This window comes from Mercenaria mercenaria, chromosome 5, assembly GCF_021730395.1.
Source record: "Mercenaria mercenaria strain notata chromosome 5, MADL_Memer_1, whole genome shotgun sequence".
Taxonomy (NCBI): Eukaryota; Metazoa; Mollusca; class Bivalvia; order Venerida; family Veneridae; genus Mercenaria; species Mercenaria mercenaria.
In genome coordinates this window covers 24,670,305-24,695,787 of record NC_069365.1, presented here as the reverse complement: position 1 = coordinate 24,695,787, position 25,483 = coordinate 24,670,305, and the positions used below count along the sequence as shown (strand labels likewise).

Sequence of the window (25,483 nt, the reverse complement as noted above, 5' to 3'; positions counted from 1 at the left end):
TTCATTATTCTACCTTTGGCATTGGCACTCTACATTTGGAAACACCATGACCTCAGTTGTGCATGTTTATTCAGGAACAAGCTTACTTTATCTTTTTTCGGCGTGCCGTATAAAACACGATTTTATTACCTCGTATGACCTTATGCCGCATGAATAATGTACCAATCGGATTGCTTGGTAAGGTATTCTCGGTATTTTCAGCCATAATGAGAGATTTTGTAAGAGTGACGCTGACTGGAGGAAAGGCTGAAAATGCTTCACTCTGAGTCATGTGTGACACCGAGTGAAATGACAACGCGTTCGTCATCTATAACCTCTATAAGTACAGCACCATCGGGTTGTATGCGTACCACTTGAACAGGTGTGCGTAACCAAATATTCATCTGCTCATCCGGGCATATTTCTGTTTTGTTAAGTTTTCTTGTTAAGTTAATTCTGTTTTGTTAAGTTTCCTTTCCTTAAGTTTTGTTTTTACAAAAAGGTTATTTGTTTTATACAGTCATTAACTCTTACCCTGCATTACAGCAACAATTTTTAACCAGTGCAAATCATTACTAACCTGCAACAACATGTCCGATACTGTTAAATTTTAGACTCTAAATTATAAATTAATCTTTCCGGTGAAAACAGTACTGTACATATTCTGAATGATAGACAAATTTGGTAATAAGCTGAAGTAGGGTAAGGGTTCATGTTGCTTCCAACAATTCCAGAAATAAAGTATAGAACGTAGATTCTATTTCAATATTGTTTGCTTACTGTTACAAATTTTAAGCACCAAAAGCTCAAAGTGAGCTTTTGTGATTGTTTGGTGTCCGTCGTGTGTCCCTCCACAATGTCTAAACACAGTCTTCTTCAGAACTACTGTCCTTATTTATACAAAACTTCACAGAGGCCCCTTTCAACATTGCCAAAAGATTTAAAATACAGGTTTCTGCCCATATATAACTTGTGCTTCAGTTACATCACGACGACCATCTTTTTTAAAGATATTTTTGTTATATTTAAATTTGTTATCCTGCATTGATACATACATATACTAGTTTATGTTGCAATGTATTTCCTTCTGTATTCACTTGTGTTGTGTCTATATTTCAGTTTAGGTTTTCATTCAGATTGTTTATATTTTGCTATAATTCAAACCATTGAAATACCGTAGACCTGTGTGTAAAACATCGCAATTAAGAAGTCCAACACCAATGGCTTGTTAAAGGAATAATAGACGAATATAGAGCTAGTTGTTCAACTTCTTACATATTTTGACTCATTAAAAAAAATCATAAAAAGCGACCTCAAACATCATCTGACATCAAATGCATTTGAAGGATACAAGATCATTTAAGAAAATGAAGATAGTTCAAACCTCACATTTTTTTTGCAAGGAAAACACATTAGAATTGAATTAAGCTTATTGTATGTACTCTTGTGATCTTGTTCAAATAGGAGGAATTTGTTAAAAATAGCCATGTATAACTTAAATCCTATTAAATGATTTTTAAATGTTAGCTATAATAGTTTGTAATGTGTTTGTTGTAAAATAAATAAATAACTTATCTATTGAAATGCTGTCTTGCTTCTTGTACAACATAATTGTTAAACTTGAATACTCTGGAAGATGATTACAATCTGACAAATTATATCAGAAACATTTTTCTTTAAAACCTACAATACAATGTACTTTTATCAACGATTTATTGAATATGTCATATCATAAATCATATCAGAAATCATAATCTATTCATTTATAACAGATTTACGCTAACTGCGACTTATTTGTTAAAATGTTTTAATTTTCAGTTGCATCTTTTATTAACGAAGATTTGGTTCATTTGTGTTACTTTTCTTACATTGTTAAGAAATAGAGTTCTCTGTCACTGGTACAATTACAATCTTGACAAATGTTTTAAAGTCTTTTTTTTATTGTTTTATCAGTAAAATAGGCTTAATAACGGAAGCTTTTGACCTCCTACCGGGAGAAGTGGGATAATTCTCACCAATACTGGCTTAGCGGAATTAAGTAAAACCTTAGCTGCATTAAGTAGTAAGCCATAAGGTTTAAGATAATAACGTCTTCGATTAGCTATATGGTGTTAATATTATGGTAGTGAATCCCTTCGACGGAGTAGCAATTGACTGAAGACCACAAAGTAAAACATTTAAGTTTAGCAACCATTATTCCAATTACAGACCAGTGGTCTTTTCTCTTAACTAAATATTTCGACAAATCGATGAACGTGTATATTTTGACCAGATGAAAAATAAACACCAAGACGGTCCATACAAAGCATGCGCGGAGAAAATGAAAGAGATCTGTTTACATATAAATGTTTATAGAAAACTATTTAAAAGCAGTCGCAACTTCTACAATTTGTATATTGTTACAGAACGTATAATAATTTGACACTTATTTCCTCTGGAGCCCACTTCTATATCCGAAATATAAGTTACATGTAACTTCTGTCCTCTCATATAAAAATATTAGAAGTAATTTATATCATTATTCCATATTGATACTATAAATAATGCATTGAACTACCAAAAGTATCATAATACATTCTATAATAACGAAATATAAGTACTAGAGCGGCTTCATCAAAGCTGTGAGTGTTAAACGTTCTTGTGGACCGCCGGCATTCTCTTACATGTGCTTTCAAATTATGATTTTGAGAATGCCAGTATTCAAACCGTTTAGATTGCATGTTGCGTTTTGACTGCAAATATTAGTTTTAGAACTGTAGTGTTGTGTACGGATATATTTGAGACGACAAAGTTGCATGGTTTATTTACATAACATTCTTATCAGTGTAATATTAAATCATTCAAAGTTCATCAATTTATTGCACGTTGTGTTTTTTCTTTCTTTCTTCCGGGATATCCAAAGTGAGCCGTAAATTGCACCGGGTATCTATGAAAGTGAAGTGAAATTACACCTGTGTTTTAGCTGCAATGCCGAGCTGAAGTAGTTGGCCATTAACATTTATCATGTCTATGTAAACATAGTGACTTCCTGGATATAAAGATATTTACTATTAACCAATCGCAAAATAGAAGTAAGCTATAAAATTAGAACTGTATCTTTTGTATTTGCTAATTTATTTCAGCATATGATTTTCTCCCGTTTTCTTTTTATTTCTCTTTGAAATGAGTGTTTACTGTTTAAGGGATATCTGCGTTTTAAGGAACCATTTTACAGTTCCTACTTAAACCTGTGAGTTTATAATGCGGAGACAAAACGCCACGTTAGTATTGGATGTAAAGTGACCATTTCATGAAGCTTAAAGTCGAACTGAACGCAGGCAAAGCATACTGTACGATAACCATTTTAATTATACTAGCATTCGTTTACCTAACAACCAAACCAATTTTACTGTTAACCATTACAGTAACAACAAAAAATCTTTTTTTATGTTTCAAGAACTGACTACTATTTTTTCGAAAGGACTCAAGGGGCAGCAGACTTTTTAAATAACAAGAGGACCATGATGGTCCTGAATCGCTCACCTCTTCCCACATGACCAAGTTTTGAGTATGACGTCGTTTTTTCTATTATTTGACATAGTGACCTAGTTTTTGAGCTCATGTGACCCAGTTTTGAACTTGACCTAGATATTATAAAGATAAAAATTCTGACCAATTTTAATGAAGATCCATTGAAAAATATGGTCTCTAGAGAGGTCACAAGTTTTTTCCATTATTTGACCTATTGACCTAGTTTTCGAAGGTATGTGACCCTGTTTTGAACTTTGCCTAGACATCATCAAGGTGAACATTCTCACTAATTTTCATGAAGATCTCATGAAAAATATGACCTCTAGAGAGGTCACAAGGTTTTTCTATTTTCATACCTACCGGCCTAGTTTTTGACCGCACGTGACCCAGTTTCGTAACTGACCTAGATATCATCAAGGCAAACATTCAGATCAATTTTCATGAAGATCCATTGAAAAATATGGCCTCTAGAGAGGTCGAAAGATTTTAATAATTTTAGACCTACTGACCTAGTTTTTGACCGCAGTTGACCCAGTTTCAAACTTGACCTAGATATCATCAAGATGAACATTCAGACCAACTTTCATACAGATCCCATGAAAAGTATGGCCTCTAGAGAGGTCACAAGTTTTTTTTTATTATTTGATCTACTGACATAGTTTTTTAAGGCACGTAACCAAGTTTCAAATTTGACCTAGATATCATCAAGGTGAACATTCTGACCAATTTTCATGAAGATCCATTCAAGGGTATGGCCTCTAGAGAGGTCACAAGGTTTTTTCTATTTCAAGACCTACTGACCTAGTTTTCGATCGCAGTTGACCCAATTTCAAACGTGACCTATATATCATCAAGATAAACATTCAGACCAACTTTCATACAGATCCCATGAAAAATATGGCCTCTAGAGAGGTCACAACGTTTTTTCATCATTTGACCTACTGACCTACTTTTTAAAGGCACGTGACCCACTTTCAAACTTGACTTAGATATCATCAAGATAAACATTCTGACCAGTTTTTATGGAGATTCATTCACAAGTATGACCTCTAGAGAGGTCACAAGGTTTTTCTATTGTTAGACCTACTTACCTAGTTTTTAACCGCACATGACCCTGTTTCGAATTTGACATCAAGATGAACATTTAGACCAACTTTCATACAGATCCCATGAAAAATATGGCCTTTAGAGAGGTCACATGGCTTTTCTATTATTTGACCTACTGACCAAGCTTTTGATGGCACGTGACCCACTTTCGAACGGTATTGTTCAACACTTTACGTTGTGCAAATTGTTATAAATCTTTCCTTAAAGGAACTGGACTCCAGATTTTGGGTAAAGCATCTTGTAAGAATCATTTAAATGTTGATTCTTAAATTGATTTGTTATTTAACATCGCTTGTTAAAACTAGTAAAGTTAATAGTTAATCCAGCAGACGTCATTTTTGGCGTTTTTTGTTAACGTCGCATCGTGCGCATTTTTGCGCGACTCCCGTTACGTCAGTTGTTTATACCGTATGAGCGGCGCATTGCCATGAAAAATAATATTAAAGGTTTCGACATCATAGTCGGTATGCAACTTATTTTAATTGTTATAAATACATTTTGTGCTATTTCCTAAAATAATTTAGTAATTATTTTAAGCAATGTTGTCATTGCATTGTGCGTTTATGATATTGTACATTATCATAATTTCGTACGTGTATATGTTTTTTTATGTTTCGAGCGTATAATAAATAATGTCACATACATTGTTTCAGAGAAACGCTCGCTTACATGTGTTGGAATTTCATGCTATGAGCATAGAAAATAAATATATAGAAGAGCGCATCTACTCGTCTAGCTCTGTTTATCCGAAACCCTAATAATTCTCGACTCTTGTCATAATGGTGGATGGACTAGAAGTTACAGATTCGTCACTGTGAAGTTACAGATTCGTCACTGTGAAGTTACATATTCGTGTCTGTGCAGATTAGAGTCTCGGGAAGTTATATTAAGAGGTTAGTGAGTGTATTATAGAACTGCATTATAGCAATATTGAAATTACAATGGAACAGACAAATTTCACAGCAGCTAGAAAGTCGCGTACTGCGCATCTTTCACAGTTAACCACTTTACAAAGAACTTGAAAAACAAATGGTATCTTATGAAAATGCAGAAAAGGTGATAGAAATCTACGACCGTTTATGTGAAAGATACGAACTATTTAAATCGGCACAAATCCAGTGTCTAGATCTGTGTGAAGATACAGATACAGTGGGTACTTTAGAAAGTACTTTCACAAGCCAACAGAATAATTTTATTGAATGCAAGGAACATTATACGGAATGGCTTAAACAGTTGCAGACGACAACAGATCTTTGCGCTCTAATGCCAGTTCTGTACGGTCGGCACGTTCAATGTTACTAAGTGCTAGAGCTAAGAGGCTTGTTGCAGAACATCGTTTAAAAACTTTAAGAGAAAAACAGAATTTAGAACATAAACAAAAGGAACTTGAGAACCAACGCGAACTGTTAGAACAGGAGAGCGAGTTGGAAGAGGCTAAAATCGAGGAGTCAGTATTTACGGACGTTCTGATTGAAACTTCCGGAAATGCGCTTGCTACTGAACAGACGTATATAATGAGCGGATGTGACACGAATATTCCGACTTCCGGCGGCGCAACGGAATCAAATGAGAATATCTTGGATGGCGAAAATTCTACTACCGGTTCAGGTTTTGATCCGATTGTTATGGCGACGGTTCAAGGAAATTCTTCCAGAGTAAATGGTAAGACGGGCATTCCTATACAATCAGGTTCCAGTCACAGCAATGGTTCAGAGTTTGAGAGACTGGCATCCATTTTACAAGAAGGGTTTAACTTACCTAAGCCTGAGTTACTAGCATTTAATGGTTCGGTAATAGATTATACAAAGTTTATAAAGAATTTCGAGACAAATGTGGAGTCAAAAGTAAGTGACAATAGACTTAAATTGAGTTACTTGATACAATATTGTTCTGGTGAGGCTAAATCCTGTATTGAGGATTGTGTATTGTTAAGTTCTGATGATGGATACAAACGAGCTAAAGAAATTTTACAATCTCGTTATGGTAGGCCGCAGGTAATCGCAAAAAAATTACATTGATAAACTATTATACGGGCCACAGGTAAGGGCCTCTGATGTTGACGCACTGTCTATGTTAGCGTTAGATATGCAAAGATGTCAAATGACTCTATCCCAAATAGGTTTTGTCTCTGATATAGATAACTCAGAAAATTTGAGGCGACTTGTCCGTTGTCTGCCTATGCATTTGAGAACCAAATGGGCTGATATCGCTCACTCCATCTATGAGTCTGGGAGAGAACCAAATTTCTCGGATTTGACAAGGTTCATTGACGAGAGGTCACGTGTGGCTAGTTCAGTGTACGGTATTGATATTGTTAAAGAAAATGTGCAATATAAAGGTACTAAGCAGCCACATATTCTGCCTGGAAATGTTGTAAAAGATAGAGTGACTACTTTGTCCACATGTACTGAAAATGAAAAGCCAAAGTTCGAAAGAAAATGTTCTGGCTGTTTTGGTTCATGTATAGACCTAGCATCATGTCATAAGTTTATAAATATGTCTTTATTGGATAGAAAGAAACATGTTCTGAGGTATAAACTGTGTTTTAATTGCCTTAAACGCAATCATATGTCTAGCAAATGTACTGTATCTGGTTGTACAAAGAAACATCATACATTGTTACATAGCTGGGTTCCAGTAAGTAATGAAACACCTGTTACGCAACAATCAGTAAATTGCGCAGCCACAAATGGCTCCTTTCTTAAAACATGTCTGGGGATTATACCAGTGTCTGTTAAGGGTGGGGACGGTAACTTCTGTCATACCTACGCCCTGCTCGATGATGGTGCTGACAAGACTCTGTGTGATGAAAGACTAATCCGGAAGTTGAATGTACCTAGCAAACCCGTCACATTCAAGATATCGACTGTCAACTCCGGTGATAGTACTACACAGGGACAGGAAGTTGATTTAACCGTGAGTCCTATTCCCGGCGACGACGAAGTTAAGCTCAACAATGTTTGGAAGATGAAGCAGTTGGCTATATCAACGCGTTCTGCTGGCACCGCTAGCGATATTCGACACATACCCTACTTGTCGGACATAAAGATTCCAGACGTTAACATCAATGCAGTCATGTTACTGATTGGTACGGATACACCGGAAGCCCATATTCCATTGGAGGTGCGCACCGGAAGTGATTGTGAGCCGTACGCAGTGAGAACGCGACTTGGATTGGCAGTGCGTGGACCAATCCCTCGGACCAGCACTGAACAGAAAAAAGCAGCAAATGTAAGAGAACCGGTGAACATTCATTTTGGCCAGTCCAGTGACGTAATACTACAACAACAACTTGAGCGTATGTGGACGTCCGACTTCAGCGACACATCCCATTACCAGAAAGATTCAATGTCAGTAGAAGACAAGAGGGCACTGGGTCTAATGGATTCTACTCTATCATTTGTTAACGGTCACTACGAGATGGGACTTCCGTGGCGGCAGGATGACGCTAGTTTGCCGAATAATTTAACACTTGCGCATGCGCGCCTTCATCAACTAAAAAGGAAACTCTCTCGTGGCAACGTGCTACATGAGATGTACACTAAGACAGTAACAGACTACATAGACAAAGGCTATGCAAAGAAGTAGACTAACGAAGGCTCAAACTCGAAAAGAATATGGTACTTGCCTCACCATCCTGTGCGAACGTGAATAAACCGGAAAGGTACGTGTTGTATTTGATTGTGCCGCGAAATATAAGGGTATTTCACTTAATAGCCAGCTTCTACAAGGTCCCGATATGATGAACAGCCTCGTAGGCGTACTTACCCCGATTTCGACAGGAACAAATAGCTATCTCCGCTGATATAAGGACGATGTTTCACCAGGTTTCGTGTGTGTGAGAAGGACATGTGACGCACTTCGCTTTCTATGGTGGCCTGGCGGGAACATGTCCAAGACACTAAGACGTACTGTATGCGGTTCATTTGTTTGGCGCTACTTCCTCCCTAGCTGTGCGGCGTATGCACTGAAGAAACAGTCAGTGATAACGCAGATTAATTTTGAAGCCGAGGTTTATCGACAGTTGACAGAACTTCTACGTTGAGATTGTTTGAAGTCTGTCCCATCTGAGAAGGAAGCAGTGAACCTTGCAGCAGATTTACAGTCTCTGATGCGTTTGGGTGGTTTCCGACTCACAAAATGGATAAGTAACAGTCGGACGGTACTCAACACGATTCCGGATTCCGAACGTGCACCGACGGTTGTAAGTCTCGACCCTGGGGACGTACTACCCTGTGACCGTGCATTAGGCGTCAACTGGAATGTTAACGACGATACTATTACATTTAAAATCAAAGTTGCAGATAAACCCTTGACGAGACGTGGTATACTTTCCATAGTTAGTGCGATATTTGATCCACTAGGATTTGTATCACCAGTAACATTAGGCGCGAAGGCGATTGTGCAAAACCTGTGCAGACAGAAGATAGGCTGGGATGAAGAAGTTCCACAGAAAGAACGCGACGAGTGGCAACGATGGATAGCCAACCTACCTCATTTGGAACACTTGAGTATTAATCGTTGTTTCCGTCCTAGTCACTTCGGCGAATTGAAGAACGTACAGCTGCACGTGTTTAGTGATGGTTCTGAGACAGGCTACGGCGCATGCGCATACTTACGATTGACTGATCAACACAATAAAATTGCTTGCAAGCTGGCAGTTGGGAAGTCAAGATTAGCACCGATAAAGCAAGCATCTATTCCACGGTTAGAGTTATGTGGCGCTGTTGTGGCCTGCCGTCTTTATGCCATGTTGTTAGTGGAACTGGACCTAAAGGTCGATCAAACCATCTTTTGGACGGATTCCATGATACTTTTTGGATACATTAACAACACTACTCGAAGGTTCAAGACATTTGTTGGTAACAGAATAAGTTACATTCACAAAACGACACGTCCAGAGCAGTGGCGGTATGTAGACTCAGGTTCGAACCCGGCCGATATAGCTTCTAGGGGAATTGACCCGAGTGATATGGATGGCATCAGCATTTGGCTAAACGGACCAGAATTCATTCTTCACGACGAATCGAGTTGGCCTCGATTACCTAATGAGCCAGAATTAGTATACGGCGATTCTGAAATCAAGAATGATGTTGCAGTTAACGTGACGGCTTTGAATACAGAACATGATTTACATGTAAATAATTTCATCAGGCACTACTATGATTGGACTAGACTACGGAGAGCGGTTGCGTTGTTACTGAGGTTCATGAAGTACTGCAGACGACATCACCTGACTCCAGACGAACAACAAGAACAACGCGATCTAAGTGCATCCGAGTTACTAAACGCCTCTCATGCCATACTGCGACATATACAGAATACCTATTTTAAACAGGAAATAGAAGATATACGTAAAGGACAGCCTGTTAAGAAGGACAGTCGATTAGTAACGTTAAACCCCGTATTAGTAAACGGACTCATCCGAATGTATGGAAGACAGAACAACACCGATTATAACACGTGCCCAGTTATCCTCCCGCACGATGATCACGTGACACAGCTTATTATCCGTTATTTCCATCAGAACAATGGTCATGTGGGAAGTAAGGAAGTCAGCAAGTACTTGCAGAAACAAGGGCATATTACTGGATATTACGTGGTCCCAGCGCTGTAAAGAAAGTTATTGGAAGATGTTTCGTCTGTAAACGACAACACAGTCCTCCACTTACCCAGCAGATGGCGCCATTGATCAAAGAAGACGACACCTGACAAGCCGCCATTTACGTTTGTGGGTGTAGATTACTTCGGTCCCTTGATGGTGAAGTATGGACGATCATGCTCGAAGAGATATGGTTGTCTGTTTACTTGTTTAAACACCAGAGCAGTCCACATCGAGGTGACACACAGTCTGACAACAGATTCATTTATGGCGGCCTATCAAAGATTCTCAAGCCGGCGAGGATATCCTGAAAAGATCTATAGCGACAATGGGACACATTTAGTGAGCGGAGACAAAGAACTAAAGAAGTCTATAGATGAGTGGAATCAGTCCAAGATTGGACGAATCATGGTGCAGCATGCTGTAGAATGGCACTTCAACCCACCGCATGCCAGTCACACTGGGAGTGTTTGGGAAAGAATAATTAGGTCTACGCGCACCATAGTCAAAGCTCTTGCGAGAGAACAACTACTTACAGACGAGAAATTATTGACCCTGATAGCTGAGACAGAAAGAATACTCAACGACAGACCGATAACTCCTGTAAGCAGCGACCTAAGAGATCCGCCTGCATTGACACCAAATTTGCTTCTTTTAATGAAGTCTAATACTAGTATTCCGATTGGAATTTTCAAGAAGGAAGACGGTTACAGCAGAGGTGGTGGAGACAGATCCAATACCTAGCAGACACATTCTGGAAGAGGTGGATTAAAGAGTATTTGCGTACACTGCAAACTCGACAGAAGTGGCAGACAGAAACACGTGACGTACAAGTCAATGACGTGGTGCTCCTGGTGGAAGACAACGTACCGAGAGGGCAGTGGCCGCTTGGCAGAGTTACCAAAATCATTGAGGGTAGGGATGGGCATATACGTAAATGTAAGGTTCAATCTAAGAACTCGAGCTGCGTGAGACCAATTACGAAGTTATGTCTGTTAGAAGCTCAGAGTGATTAATGTATATATGTATAAACGTGAATTTTAATTCATTGAATGAACATTATACAGGTACTTTAATTATTGTTTGTAATTTATACAAGCTGTTAAGCTTTAAAATATTGAGTATTATGAACACATTGTTGAAGGGTATACAAGTATCTTTAATACACGTGAAAAGTGATGAAATTAAGATATTTCATGGAGGGCACTGTAAGAATCATTTAAATGTTGATTCTTAAATTGATTTGTTATTTAACATCGCTTGTTAAAACTAGTAAAGTTAATAGTTAATCCAGCAGACGTCATTTTTGGCGCTTTTTGTTAACGTCGCATCGTGCGCATTTTTGCGCGACGCCCATTACGTCAGTTGTTTATACCGTATGTCAACGTTCGAATTACTTCCGTTAAGAAGCGGCGCATTGCCATGAAAAATAATATTAAAGGTTTCGACGCTTAAGACATCATAGTCGGTATGCAACTTATTTTAATTGTTATAAATACATTTTGTGCTATTTCCTAAAATAATTTAGTAATTATTTTAAGCAATATTGTCACTGCATTGTGCGTTTATGATATTGTACATTATCATAATTTCGTACATTTATATGTTTTTTATGTTTCGAGCGTATAATAATAATGTCACATACATTGTTTCAGAGAAACGCTCGCTCACATGTGTTGGAATTTCATGCTATGAGCATAGAAAATAAATATATAGAAGAGCGCATCTACTCGTCTAGTTCTGTTTATCCGAAACCCTTAACACATCTTTCTTTAAAATATTAAAATAAAGTTTGGTCATATTATAAACTTTTGTTTCTAAATTACCTTAAAAATTTGAAATAAAGAACAAAAAAAATCAACATGTCCAAGTGGGCCACCTAGGTAATAAAAACTTTCCTACTTTCTAAAAGGAATTCGCACTTAACGACAATTAAATATAAAATTAGCTATATTAGTAAAACAGTTTACCTTCGGTACCATGTTACAAACGCTTTTGCAATTTTGAAAGAAAAAAAAAATGCAAAAACAAGTAGTTCTCACGTGCTTCCATAACATATAATCTGTCATAACATATAAACTATGTTTCAACGACGTCTTAAGAAATATAGCAATAAGTAAAACTAACATGATACACGACATGTGTAGTGGACAATGGGATTCATCATGCAGTGTTTTAAATGAATGATCTATTATTGTTCAAAAGTATCCATATTCCGTTATTTCTTATTTTTTTTTATTGATAACAGCATTCGAATATTTAGTCAAAAGACAATGATACATGGTATGCCGGTTTACGCCGTGGCTAGGAGGCTGCCATTTCGTTACCTCCAATAGGGGTATATTGTATTTTCCGTGGTCGCGTTCTATGCTTCTATATGATCTTTACAGATTTTATTAGTCTTTACGTGACAATGGAGGCTGTAATAAGTCTTCCCGGACTTGGAATCAAGTGTTCTTATGTTTAAGTCTGATGATGCTACTGCAAAAGAGCCCTTTGATTGCTGAGAAATGTGTAGGAATCCAATAGAATTCAGTGAGGCATCTGCTGATTGGCTAAAAAGGCATGGTCTTGGATCATATAACGTTTTCGTGCAATTTAAATAATGTCACATCTGCCTGGCATTACTGAAATTTGCAATTTAGTAAAAGTGCTAGTGGGGATTTGAGCACTAAAGATAAGATGTATAATAAACGAGGGTAGTATTTTTTAATTGAAGTAGAAATAAATTGGATAGGCTATGCCTATATAAAATGCATTTTTGTGTTTGCCAATCGGAAAGGGAAAACGACTACTGATTTGCCAACGCATGAGATTTGAAGAGTTTGGAAGGTGTCATTTGTAAAAAATCGTCTACGGGAAAATCAGTAGCAGTGTCTGACCATATACCAAAACAGCCCAGGCCCGGTGGGCTTCAAAAACTACCTACCATGGGGTCCTCCGCCTCTTTTGTCTGACAAGGGTAGCATCCAAAGGTTGAAAAATATGACTTAAACTGATTTACCCGTGTATTGCACGACTATATTTCTTGCTGGATGAATTTAATAAGTTTCGACAGTTTACAATAAAGGAATAATTATCGTGATAGACAAAGAACGCAATCATGGTTACTGTTAATTTTCAGCAGTTATTGTACGGTTAGCAACATGAATAATTCATTGCTTGGATTTCGTTCTGATACTCACAACTCATGTTTAATACTACAGACTAAAGCAGTTACGGGCCCACAATAGTGCTACTGGCGGTCTGGCACTTAATGCATTTTCTAAAACAACATTTGATACAGCGACCCGGCGTTTGCTCATCATATAAAAGCAGGTGTATGATACTCTTTGTAACAAAACGACTGGTGACTGTTTAACATTAAATCGTCCCTGTTGGATGTACGCACTTATTGAGTGTAATATATACTGACTGAAGGGGCGTCTTTGGGCGGAAGTTCTTGGTAACTCGAGTGACGGTGCGAGATATTGGACCGTGTTCTTAATTTGACCCACACAAAGGCCAAGAACGTGCAATCGAGAACATTTAAGACGGCTGCGCCCATCATTTTGCCGCAAGAAACACTAGCAATACATCAAATGGCCCGAGGAATTATTAGCATACAACATAGATCTAGCAATGCGTTATTGCACAAATAAGATATAATTAACATTTTAAAGACAAATAAATCAAGTTCACTGGGGCACAAAGTACTTTCTCCGCCATTTTGTTTAGTGTTCTCGAACCGTATTCCTGGTGCTCCCCGTAAAAGATGGTGTACAGTTTTGACCCGCGGACAGTGTTCTCGGCGTTCGAGCGTGATTTTGTTTCTAACGGAACAGGCGCCAAAACACCTGGAACATGTTACCATGTCAAGAACATTCCGCCCGAAGACGCCCTAGGTTAGGGTTAGGTTTAACGTAGGTTTAATAGTGTACATTCAATGCGTACGTACACTCAAAGCGGGGGATTTAATGCTGACCCATCCAGAGCCTATAGACTTACCAAAGTCTTGTGCACCATATCAAGGTAACTCGGATATATATCTTAACAGTTTGTCTGTACCTGTTTTAACCTACACGGGCGAGATTCGGGAACACTGACCGCCACAATTAGCAAGTTATCGAATTAAGAACGGGTGGGTAATACTAGCAGAACCGCATATACGTACTTCTCTATGGTATTATACAATTAATTGCATCAGCCAAGTTAAATGACAAACACGTGTTATGTCCCGTTTAGAGCGGGTTATGCACTTAAATTGGACATGAATGATGTTTTACTTAGAAATGAGCATTTTTGTCCATCCGTGACAATATTATATATGGCCATACATGACATTATCAACGGTGTCAGCCAAAAGAGTTTAGTTCTAAGGTGTGCAGATACTATTTTTTAATATTCAGGTTCCTGTGACCTTGACCTTTGGCCCAAAACCAATAGGGGTCATCTACTGTATCAAATTATGCCATCGAGTTTGAAAGTTCTTGGTCGAGTGGTTTTCAAGTTATTGCAGAAAACTATTTCAAGGTTCAGGCCCCTGTAGCCTTTGGGCGTCGTTTCAAGACAAGTATACAGTACATCAATAATAATAATACCCTCACTCTACTCGTAGTTATACATCTGAGAACTTCAGTGTGCCCAGTATAGTTTGATTTTTTTTTCGAATATGTATGAAACAATAAACAGCAACAACAAATCATCATTGACCAACTGTCATGTGTACCAAATTGCAGGACAGTACTTAATCTGCAGGCATTGAAATCGTATCCACAAAGACGCGAGATTCCTGATCGTTAGACTTTTCTGAAACAAGAAGAGCTGTATGTAAATCACGTATGCACTCTTCTTAATGGTTGTCCCATTTTAAGTCCTGTGATCACTATGATCACAAAAACTGTAGCGGTCATCAACTTCATAAACCGACTGCCGTCAAGTAAGGTACTGGGTTAAGTGGTTCTCAAGAAGTGATTTTTAAGGTTCTAATCCCTGTGACCAAAGAGCTATAAAACAAATGTATTTCCGAGTGGTTTTAAAGTAAAACCAGAAAACTGTTTCAAAGTTCAGGTTCCTGTGACCTTGACGTCACCTCCAAAATAATAGGGGTCATCTACTTAATAAATTCATCATGCTTTCAAGTTTGAATGTTCTGCGTCGAGTGTTTCTCAAGGTATTGAGCAGAAACTGTTTTCAAGATTTAGCCCTTTGACATTGACTTTTGATTTATTGACCCCCAAGAATAAAAGGGGTCACCCACTTCATAAGCCCAATTATGTTATCAAGTTAAAAGGTTCTGGATCCATTAGTTCTCAAGTTATTGAGCAGAAACCGTCTTCAAGGTTTAGGCCCCTGTGAACTTTACCTTTGACTTACTGGCACCAAAAACAATAGGAGTCTTCTTCTTCATAAGCCCAATCATGCTACCAAGTCAGAAGGTTCCAGATCCAGTAGTTCTCAAGACGTCTGGTGGATTCAGGCGCCTGTGACATTGACCAACTGGCCCCAAGAACATTTGGGTGTATCCACTTCGTAAGCCCAATCATGCTACCGAGTTCAAAGGGTCCCGGCCAAACGGTTCTAAAGCTATTTGCCGGTTTCTAAGACATCAATCTTTGACCTGCTGACCCCCAAAAGAATATTTAGGGTTTATCTACTTCATACGCCCAATCATGATACTAGATTTGAAGGTTCTTGGTCAAATGGATCTCAAGTTATTTGGCTGAAACCGTTTTTAAAGTCCAAGCACATGTTACCTTGACCTTTGATCAACTTACCCCCAAAATAACAGGGTCTTCTACTTAATGCAAGTTCGAAGTTTGCTGAAGTTATTGGGCAGAAACCTTTTACAAGCATGAGGCCCCTGTGATCTTTGACCTACAGAACCCAAAATCTACAGGGGTCATCCACTTCATATCCAGAGAAGATTTTCCTTTGATCTGGCCAAATACCTAGTTTTGGAAACCACATGACCCAGTTTCAAATTTGACCTAGAGATCATCGAGACAAACATTTTGAATAAGTTTCATGAAGACTGGGTCAAAACTGTGTTAACAAGGCAAACAAGAGCTCGTACAACACAAAATGCCCCCACCCCCTTGATTAATTGCACATGGAACAGAAATTATTTGGTCACTGTAGCAAAAGTTCTACTATTCTTGGTCAATGTGACCTTGACCTTTGACCTACTGACCTCTAAATCAATGTTGGCCATGACCAACCTCCCTATCAACTTTCATGATCCTAGGTTCAAGCACTTATAAGTTATCGTCTGAAAACAGTTTTACTATTCCAAGTCACTGTGATCTTGACCTTTGACCTACTGGCCTCAAAATCAAAGGCTTCATCTGCTGGTCATGACCAACTTGCCTATAAACTTTCATGACCCTAGGGCCAAGCATTCTTGAGTTATCATCCGGAAACTATTTAACTATTCCAGGTCAGTGTGACCTTGAGCTTTAACCTGCTAACCTCAAAATCAATAGTCATCTGCTGGTCAGGGCCAACCTCCCTATCAACTTTCATGATCCTAGGCCAAAGCAGTATTGAGTTGTCATCCGGAAACCATTTAACTGTTCTGGGCAACTGTGACCTTGACCTTTGACCTACTGATCTCAAAATTATTAGGGGCCATCTGCTGGTCATGACCAACCTTCCTATCAACTTTCATGATCCTAGGCCAAAGTGTTCTTGAGTTACCATCTGCAGACTGACATCTGCAAAACAATATGTACCCTCCTTCTTTGAACTGGGCATAATGATGATGGTGGACACATGATGGTGGACATCGGACGATGACCAGTCACAATAGCTCACTTCCGGCATTTCGTCCTCAGGTAAGCTAATTATGGGATTAGACAAACAATTATCTACAACAGTCTTTTTCAAGAAATTTATTCATATACAATATTATGCGGAATATAAAAAAGACATTTTATAATGCTCATAATCTGAATAATGATCCTCATTGTAAACAACATAATGACTTTTATAATATTTATAATATAATGATATAATTATTATAGTTTATGCAACTATTAGAATACTGATAGGTAAATGAGAATTGCAATTACTGTAATGTCAAAATGGATAAGTATTGAAGTTTAATAACACAAATATGCATTAATATCAATATTGTAAAACTATGACTCAATCAAAATATTGAAATGTAATATAATTAATTGCAATTGTGGTAATATTGATATGTCAATATATATCTAACAAGAGCTGTCACAGGAGACAGCGCGCTTGACTATTTCGATGCTGGATAGTGAAACTGGGCACATCTGAGGAAACTAGAGCTGTCACTGGAGTGTTTAATGACTCCAATTGTGGATGAAGATATTGCACAACAGCCTGAGTCTATGTCAAAAATATCAACTTAAAGTAATAAGAGGGGTAAAGATAAAATGTATCAAAACACTATATAAGTATATCCTAGCAAAAAGGGGCATAATTCATGAAAAAATGGTACCAGAGTTATGCGCCTTGTGTCATATGATGTGGGTAATGATGTTGAACACCTATTTTAAGTTTGAATCAAATCCATTCAGTAATAACAGAGATAGAGTGAAAGCGCATCAAAAGTTTAACCTGAAAATCTAAGTGAAAGTGGGGGGGGGGGGGGGATAATTCATGAAATATTGGTGCCAGAGTTATGGCTGTTAGGTCAGATGATGCGAATGATGATGAGGAATAAGTATTTTAAGTTTGAATCAAATCCATCAAGTAATTACAGAGATAAGTTGAAAAAAGAGAAAGTGTAAAAAAACTTTAACCAAGGTGGGGACGCGGAAAGACGCTGACGCAGACGCCGGGGCGAGTAGGATAGCTCTCCTTATACTTCGTATAGTCTAGCTAAAAATTATGCAGAGTAAATTTAAAAATGTTCTGTTTCTTTAATTTTTTGCAATTTTGATAAATTCAACAATAAATGTTGAAATCATATGATATAGTATACAACTTTTTAAATTTTTGAATTCTATAAAAGATATAACAAGAGCTGTCTCCGTAGGATGACACATGCCCCCGATGGCACTTTGAATGAATAGTTATGGCCGATGTTAAGAGTTTTGGACCTTTGACCTACGGAGCTGGGTCTTGCGCGCGACACATCGTCTTACTGTGTCACACATTCATGCATAGTTATTTTAAAATCCATGCATGAATGACAAAGATATGGACCGGACATGCCCATCAATGCACTATCATGAAAAATGATCTTTAACGTCTAAGTGTGACCTTGACCTTTGAGCTACGGACCTGGGTAATGCGCACTGCACGTCGTCTTACTGTGGTACACATTCATGCATAGTTATTTGAAAATCCATCCATCGATGACAAAGATATGGACCGGACACGCCCATCAATGCACTATCCTTTAACGTCTAAGTGTGACCTTGACCTTTGAGCTACGGACCTGGGTCTTGCGCACTGCACGTCGTCTTACTGTGGTACACATTCATGCCAAGTTATTTGAAAATCCATCCATCGATGACAAAGATATGGACCGGACACGCCCATCAATGCACTATCCTTTAACGTCTAAGTGTGACCTTGACCTTTGAGCTACGGACCTGGGTCTTGCGCACTGCACGTCGTCTTACTGTGGTACACATTCATGCCAAGTTATTTGAAAATCCATCCATCGATGACAAAGATATGGACCGGACACGCCCATCAATGCGCTATCCTTTAACGTCTAAGTGTGACCTTGACCTTTGAGCTACGGACCTGGGTCTTGCGCACTGCACGTCGTCTTACTGTGGTACACATTCATGCCAAGTTATTTGAAAATCCATCCATCGATGACAAAGATATGGACCGGACACGAAAATTGCGGACGGACCGACAGACTGACAGACTGACAGACCGACGGACAGACAGACGGTTCAAAAACTATATGCCTCCCTTCGGGGGCATAAAAATAAGGTACAAGGTATGTCAAAATAAAATAACATCATTACAATGAATGAATCAAAGGTTATGGTCCAAAAATGACAAACCTAATACAAACATGCGAAAGTATTAAACAAAATGATCTCTTTCTAAAAGTGCATATAAAATAAGGTTCACAGAATAATAATGTAATAATTAACATCTTTATAAATGAATCACAGGTTGTGGCCAATAAACAGGCGACAACCCTAATATAAATTCCTATTCAGAAGATAACATAAAATCAGAAAAAGACAGTAACTATTTACAAATATTAGCATAATGATGTTAAAAAGGCAACATTCAAGAAAATACTGGTTCTTGGCCTACATAGTCACCTAATAATGATAAACAAGTGTGCAAAGATTCAAAGCTGTTTAAGCTCTTACAGTTTTTGAGAAAAGGTCGACCTAAACACTCATTTTAACCTTCTATGAATAAATAGGGCCATAATTTTGACAAAATGCATAACAGAGTTATGGTTCTTGGCCTAATGATGACAAATACAGAAACACAGCTTTCAAACTTTGTACAATTGTTTGTTCTAAAACATATAACAAGAGCTGTCTGATGACAGCGCGCTCGACTATTCGAAGAATTGATTGAAGAATGGGGTCAAAATATTTCCACAGGTATTCGGACAAAAAAAAAATAAATAGATTAGACAATCAATGTTCCTGTATTTCTTTGATTTCAATAAGTCTTGCACTAAATGGCAATGTATAACCAATTTCAAAGTCCAAAAAGAGCCATAATTCAGTCAAAACAGTTATGTACTCTTGCCTACAGATGGAAATCATAATGATAAACAAGTGTTCAAAGTTTAAAAGCCATATGTCAAATAGTTTTGACAAAACGTGGACTTGTATGAAAACAGAACCAATTTCAAAGTCCAAAAACAGCCATAATTCAGCCAAAATAGATGACAGAGTTATGTACTCTTTCCCACAGATAGAGACTATTATACTAAACAAGTGATTAAACTTTCAAAGCCATATGTCAAACACTTTACAAAAAATATGAACTGGTACAGAAAACTTAACCAAGATTTCTAAGTCAAAAAGGGCCATAATTCAGCCAAAATCATTGATGGAGTTATGTACTCTTGCCTATCACTGGATATGGTGATGGTAAACAGGAGTTGGAAGTTTCAAAGCTTTATCTCAAAAGACTGACAAAATATGAACTGGTACGAAATATTAACCCAGATTTCTAAGTCAAAAAGGACCATAATTCAGCCAAAATCCTTGATGGAGTTATGTTCTCTTGCCTATAACTGGCCATGGTGATGGTAAACAAGTGTTGAAAGTTTCAAAGCTTTATCTTAAAAGACTTTGTCAAAATATGAACTGGTACGAAAAACTTAACCATGATTTCTAAGTCAATAGGGGCCATAATTTAGCCAAAATCCTTGATAGAGTTATGTGCTCTTGCCTATAACTGGCCATGGTGGTTTACAAGTGTTGAAAGTTTCAAAGCTTTATCGCAAAAGACTTTGTCAAAATGTGGACTGGTACGAAAAACCTAACCAAGGTGTGAAGCCGACGCCGACGCCGTGATGAGTAGGATAGCTATTCTTATTCTTCGAATAGTTTGTTTTTTTTGTTTTTTTTTTTTGATTTAACGTCGCACCGACACATGATAGGTCATATGGCGACGGTCAAGCTTTAATGGTGGAGGAAGACCCCAGGTGCCCCTCCGTGCATTATTTCATCACGAGCGGGCACCTGGGTAGAACCACCGACATTCCGTAAGCCAGCTGGATGGCTTCCTCACATGAAGAATTCAACGCCCCGAGTGAGGCTCGCACCCACATCGATGAGGGGCAAGTGATTAGAAGTCAGCGACCTTAACCACTCGGCCACGGAGGCTCCTCTTCGAATAGTCGAGCTAAAAATAATGCACAAACTATATGTATACAATATTAATTTAAAACATTACAATAAATAAATCGAAGGTAGTGGTCCACAAAAAATAACTACATCTTGTTGGATACAATGAACCTTTCTGTACAATGGCTGAGGTGTCATAAACTACCCAAACATAGTAATGTGAATAACAGAAACATGAATGATCTTAACATTGTATGACACATGCCCCCTTGAAAATGCTTTATAGGAGTTCTCAACAGGGTCATAACTGAAACAAGAGGGCCATGATGGATCGCTTACCTGGGTATATCAAGTTGTTTGCTTGAACAAATTTCTTAGCTTAAGCTTTAAAAACAAGAAAATTAGGATAGTGGGTCAAGATAAAGATTATGCAAGTTTAATTATTTTTTAGGAGAGTGGGTTAAGATAAAGATTATGCAAGTTTAATCATTTTTGAATCTGTAAAAAAAAATTTACAGGTGATCCTTTTCCTGTAGCTTAGAAAACGAGAACGTAGGTCAGTAGGTCATATTGACAGTCACTGAAAGTCTGTTTAAAGATCGGCATGCAAAACTATACATGTCATCCAAATTTCAAAGCTGTATCTTACAAAAAAACAAGAAAGTAGGTCAGTAGGTCACATTCAAGGTCATTGAAAATCAGTTTTAAGATTGTTGTGCAAAATTGTACATGTCGTCCAAATTTCAAGGCTGTATCTTAAAACAAGAGGACCATGATGGCCCTGAATCGCTCTCCTCTTCCCACATGACCCAGTTTTGAGTACGACGTCGTTTTTTCTATTATCTGACAAAGTGACCTAGTTTTTGAGCTCATGTGACCCAGTTTTGAATTTGACCTAGATATTATCAAGATAAAAATTCTGACCAATTTTTGTGAAGATCCATTGAAAAATATGGTCTCTAGAGAGGTCACAAGGTTTTTCTATTATCTGACCTATTGACCTAGTTTTCGAAGGTACGTGACCCTGTTTTGAACTTTACCAAGATATCATCAAGATGAACATTCTCACTAATTTTCATGAAGATCTCGTGAAAAATATGGCCTCTAGAGAGGTCACAAGGTTTTTTCTATTTTTATACCTACTGGCCTAGTTTTTGACCGCACGTGACCCAGTTTCAAAACTGACCTAGATATCATCAAGGTGAACATTCAGATCAATTTTCATGAAGATCCATTGAAAAATGTGGCCTCTAGAGAGGTCAAAAGATTTTAATAATTTTAGACCTACTGACCTAGTTTTTGACTGCCGTTGACCCAGTTTCAAACTTCACCTAGATATCATCAAGATGAACATTCAGACAAACTTTCATACAGATCCCATGAAAAGTATGGCCTCTAGAGAGGTCACAAGGTTTTTTTATTATTTGCCCTACTGACCTAGTTTTTTAAGGCACGTAACCCAGTTTCAATTTGACCTAGATATCATCAAGGTGAACATTCTGACCAATTTTTATGGAGATCCATTCACAAGTATTGCCTCTAGAGAGGTCACAAGGTTTTTCTATTTTTAGACCTACTGACCTAGTTTTTGATCGCACATGACCCTGTTTCGAACCTGACCTAGATATCATCAAGATGAACATTCAGACCAATTTTCATACAGATCCCATGAAAAATATGGCCTTTAGAGAGGTCACAAGGCTTTTCTATTATTTGACCTACTGACCTAGTTTTTGAAAGCACGTGACCCACTTTCAAACTTGACCTAGATATCATCAAGATAAACATTCAGACCACTTTTCATACAGATCCCATGAAAAATATGGCCTCTAGAGAGGTCACAAGGTTTTTCTATTATTTGACCTACTGACCTAGTTTTTTATGGCATGTGACCCACTTTCGAACTTGACCTAGATATCATCAAGATTAACATTCTGACCAATTTTCATGAAGATCTCATGAAATATTTGGCCTCTAGAGAGGTCACAAGGTTTTTCTATTTTTAGACCTACTGACCTAGTTTTTGACCGCATGTGATCCAGTTTCGAACTTGACCTAGATATCATCAAGATGAACATTCAGACCAACTTTCATGAAGATCCCATGAAAAATATGGCCTTTAGAGAAGTCACAAGGTTTTTCTATTATTTGACCTACTGACCTAGTTTTTGATGGCACCTAATCCAGTTTCGAACTTGACCTAGATATCATCAAAGTGAACGTTCTGACCAATTTTCATGAAGAGCTTGTTAAATATATGGCCTCTAGCGAGGTCACAAGGTTTTTCTATTTTTAGACCTACTGACCTAGTTCTTGATGGCACATGACCCAGTTTCGAACTTGACCTAGATATCATCAAGATGAACATTCTGACCAATTTTCATGAAGTTAAATGGATTTTTATCAAATTTTTTCAGCTGCGGCCGTTGTTGCCGACAGAGTGACCCAATCTCACCTTATATTTTTATTCTCTGTGCTGAAATACTGGCTATAAAAATTAGAAATGTTCAAATATTAAAGGTATAGTTATTGACGGAACAGAATATAAGATTTCTCAATTTGCAGATGACACCTCATTATTATTAGATGGTTCAGATAAATCTTTGAACTCAGCACTTGACTTATTGCATGATTTTTCTCTTCACTCAGAATTAAAAGTTAATTTTGATAAGACTAATGTTATTTGGATAGGCTCTCTTAAATATAGCACAAGGTCAATAAAAACAAAATGGAAACTTTTTGGGGGTACAACTAGGTTTAAACTACTGGGTATTATATTTGATGTTGATTTAAACAAAATCTTAATTTTCAAGATAAAATCAGTAAAATTGTAGAAAGTATATCATATTGGAAGAGAAGAAAACTAACTCCAATTGGTAAAATTATAGTTGTTAAATCATTGTTACTTCCCTTGTTGACACATTGTCTGATATCGTTACCAAACCCAAGTGATCAAGTCTTACAGGAAATTAATAATATTTTTTTATGATTTTGTATGGGAAGGTAAAGTAAAACTCAAGAAAACAGTTATCATTAAAGACTATAAAGAAGGAGGCCTGAAAATGATAGACATATTTTCATATACATACAGCTTGGAAGTATTATGGTTCAAGAAATGTGTTAATGGAAGTGAGAGTAATTGCTTTCGATTAGTTAGAACCTTGTTTGATATAGATAAATTATTTAATACTGGTAAACTGTATGCAGAATATACTATAAGAAAACTCACAAATAAATTTTGGATTGATGTTTTAAAATGTTTTATTAAATTAATAGAGTGTACACCAATTGATACAGCTGAACAATTGTTAAATATGCCACTATTCTATAATCATGAAATTCTCACTGGTGGAAATGGTTTATTTTTATGTTTTTCGGTGGTTTATCGAAATATAACGGTGAATTATATCTTGATAAACTCACTGGCCACTCAGTGAAAATTATCAAACCTGATACCCGGATTAATGTCAAAAAGTTTACCGAGCGTTAAAATCACGTCATCTTTGCGATGCTTCCTGATAAAATTTCCCGCAAATTTCGACATTTTATTGAAATAAACACAACAAAAGTAGAGTTTTAGACATAAAATAAACAGAAAAATTGTTGGTATTGATGTAATATCACAGTAATTTCACTCGTGAACACCAAAAGTTGTTATTTTCACTCGTGGCTGCGCCACTCGTGAAAATATCACTTTTGGTGCCCACTCGGTGAAATTATAACGTGATATTACAGTAAACACCGAAACCAACAATTATCCTCTATATATTTATAAAACCACTCTATGATAGAGGGATTCGCTTTGTTAGTGATATGTCAGATTCTGTGTCTTTTCTTAGTTTGCAGTATTTGGAAACAATTGCTGGAAGTAAAATAAACCTTTTACATTATGAGATATTAAAAAGAAGTGTAAAAAGTTTTATATTAAGTAAAAATAACAACTTTGTTATTGATTACAATGTGGTACATCCTTGTATCAGTAGCTATTTAATGCCTGTAATTCTGAAAAACAATAAAACTATTTATAGTATACCGTATTTTCCCGAATTAAGGCCCCCCCCTCTAATAACGCCCCCCACCCGTTTTGGAGGGGAAAAAAAGTCAACAAGAACGAAAAAAAATCACCAACCTCATTTTTATAAGTCCACATAATAAGTAATTTACAGTAAGTATCCAATGTATTAAGAATTAAACACACTTTTAAACAGTACATGTACCGTAAATCCAAAACGTTTATACTAAGTACGGTACGTATCCAATCATCAAATAGAAAATTAAACGGTAAATCCATTTTTGATTTGTTTTTGCACTAACCGCGCACAAGCTTCCTGTCGACTTTAAACAAATTTGCGGCAAAGTGTTAACCTTTTCTTCGGCAGTTTTAATAACTTTTAATTTAAAAGCCGGCACATAAGCAGCGTGTCAAACCACTGACATTGTGTATTGCTACCCGCATGTACTAAGGAAAATATTATCGAAGTACACAGCTGTTTGGGTATGATGACGTAATGTGTAATGTCGCGAGCGTGTCACGGAA

The 25,483-nt window shown here is 37.4% G+C and overlaps 3 protein-coding genes across 3 annotated transcripts; all 3 read left to right on the top strand.

Annotated features, from left to right (window-relative positions):
- Positions 1-5,888: 5,888 nt before the first annotated feature.
- Positions 5,889-6,614, top strand: LOC128557274 (uncharacterized). The gene has a single exon (XM_053544487.1). The coding sequence runs from the start codon at positions 5,889-5,891 to the stop codon at positions 6,612-6,614; it is 726 nt and encodes a 241-aa protein (XP_053400462.1).
- Positions 6,615-6,696: 82 nt separating this feature from the next.
- LOC123558205 (uncharacterized) lies at positions 6,697-8,184 on the top strand. The gene has a single exon (XM_045350082.2). The coding sequence runs from the start codon at positions 6,697-6,699 to the stop codon at positions 8,182-8,184; it is 1,488 nt and encodes a 495-aa protein (XP_045206017.2).
- Positions 8,185-8,707: 523 nt separating this feature from the next.
- LOC128557273 (uncharacterized) lies at positions 8,708-10,213 on the top strand. Its single transcript, XM_053544486.1, has one exon. The coding sequence runs from the start codon at positions 8,708-8,710 to the stop codon at positions 10,211-10,213; it is 1,506 nt and encodes a 501-aa protein (XP_053400461.1).
- Positions 10,214-25,483: the final 15,270 nt, after the last annotated feature.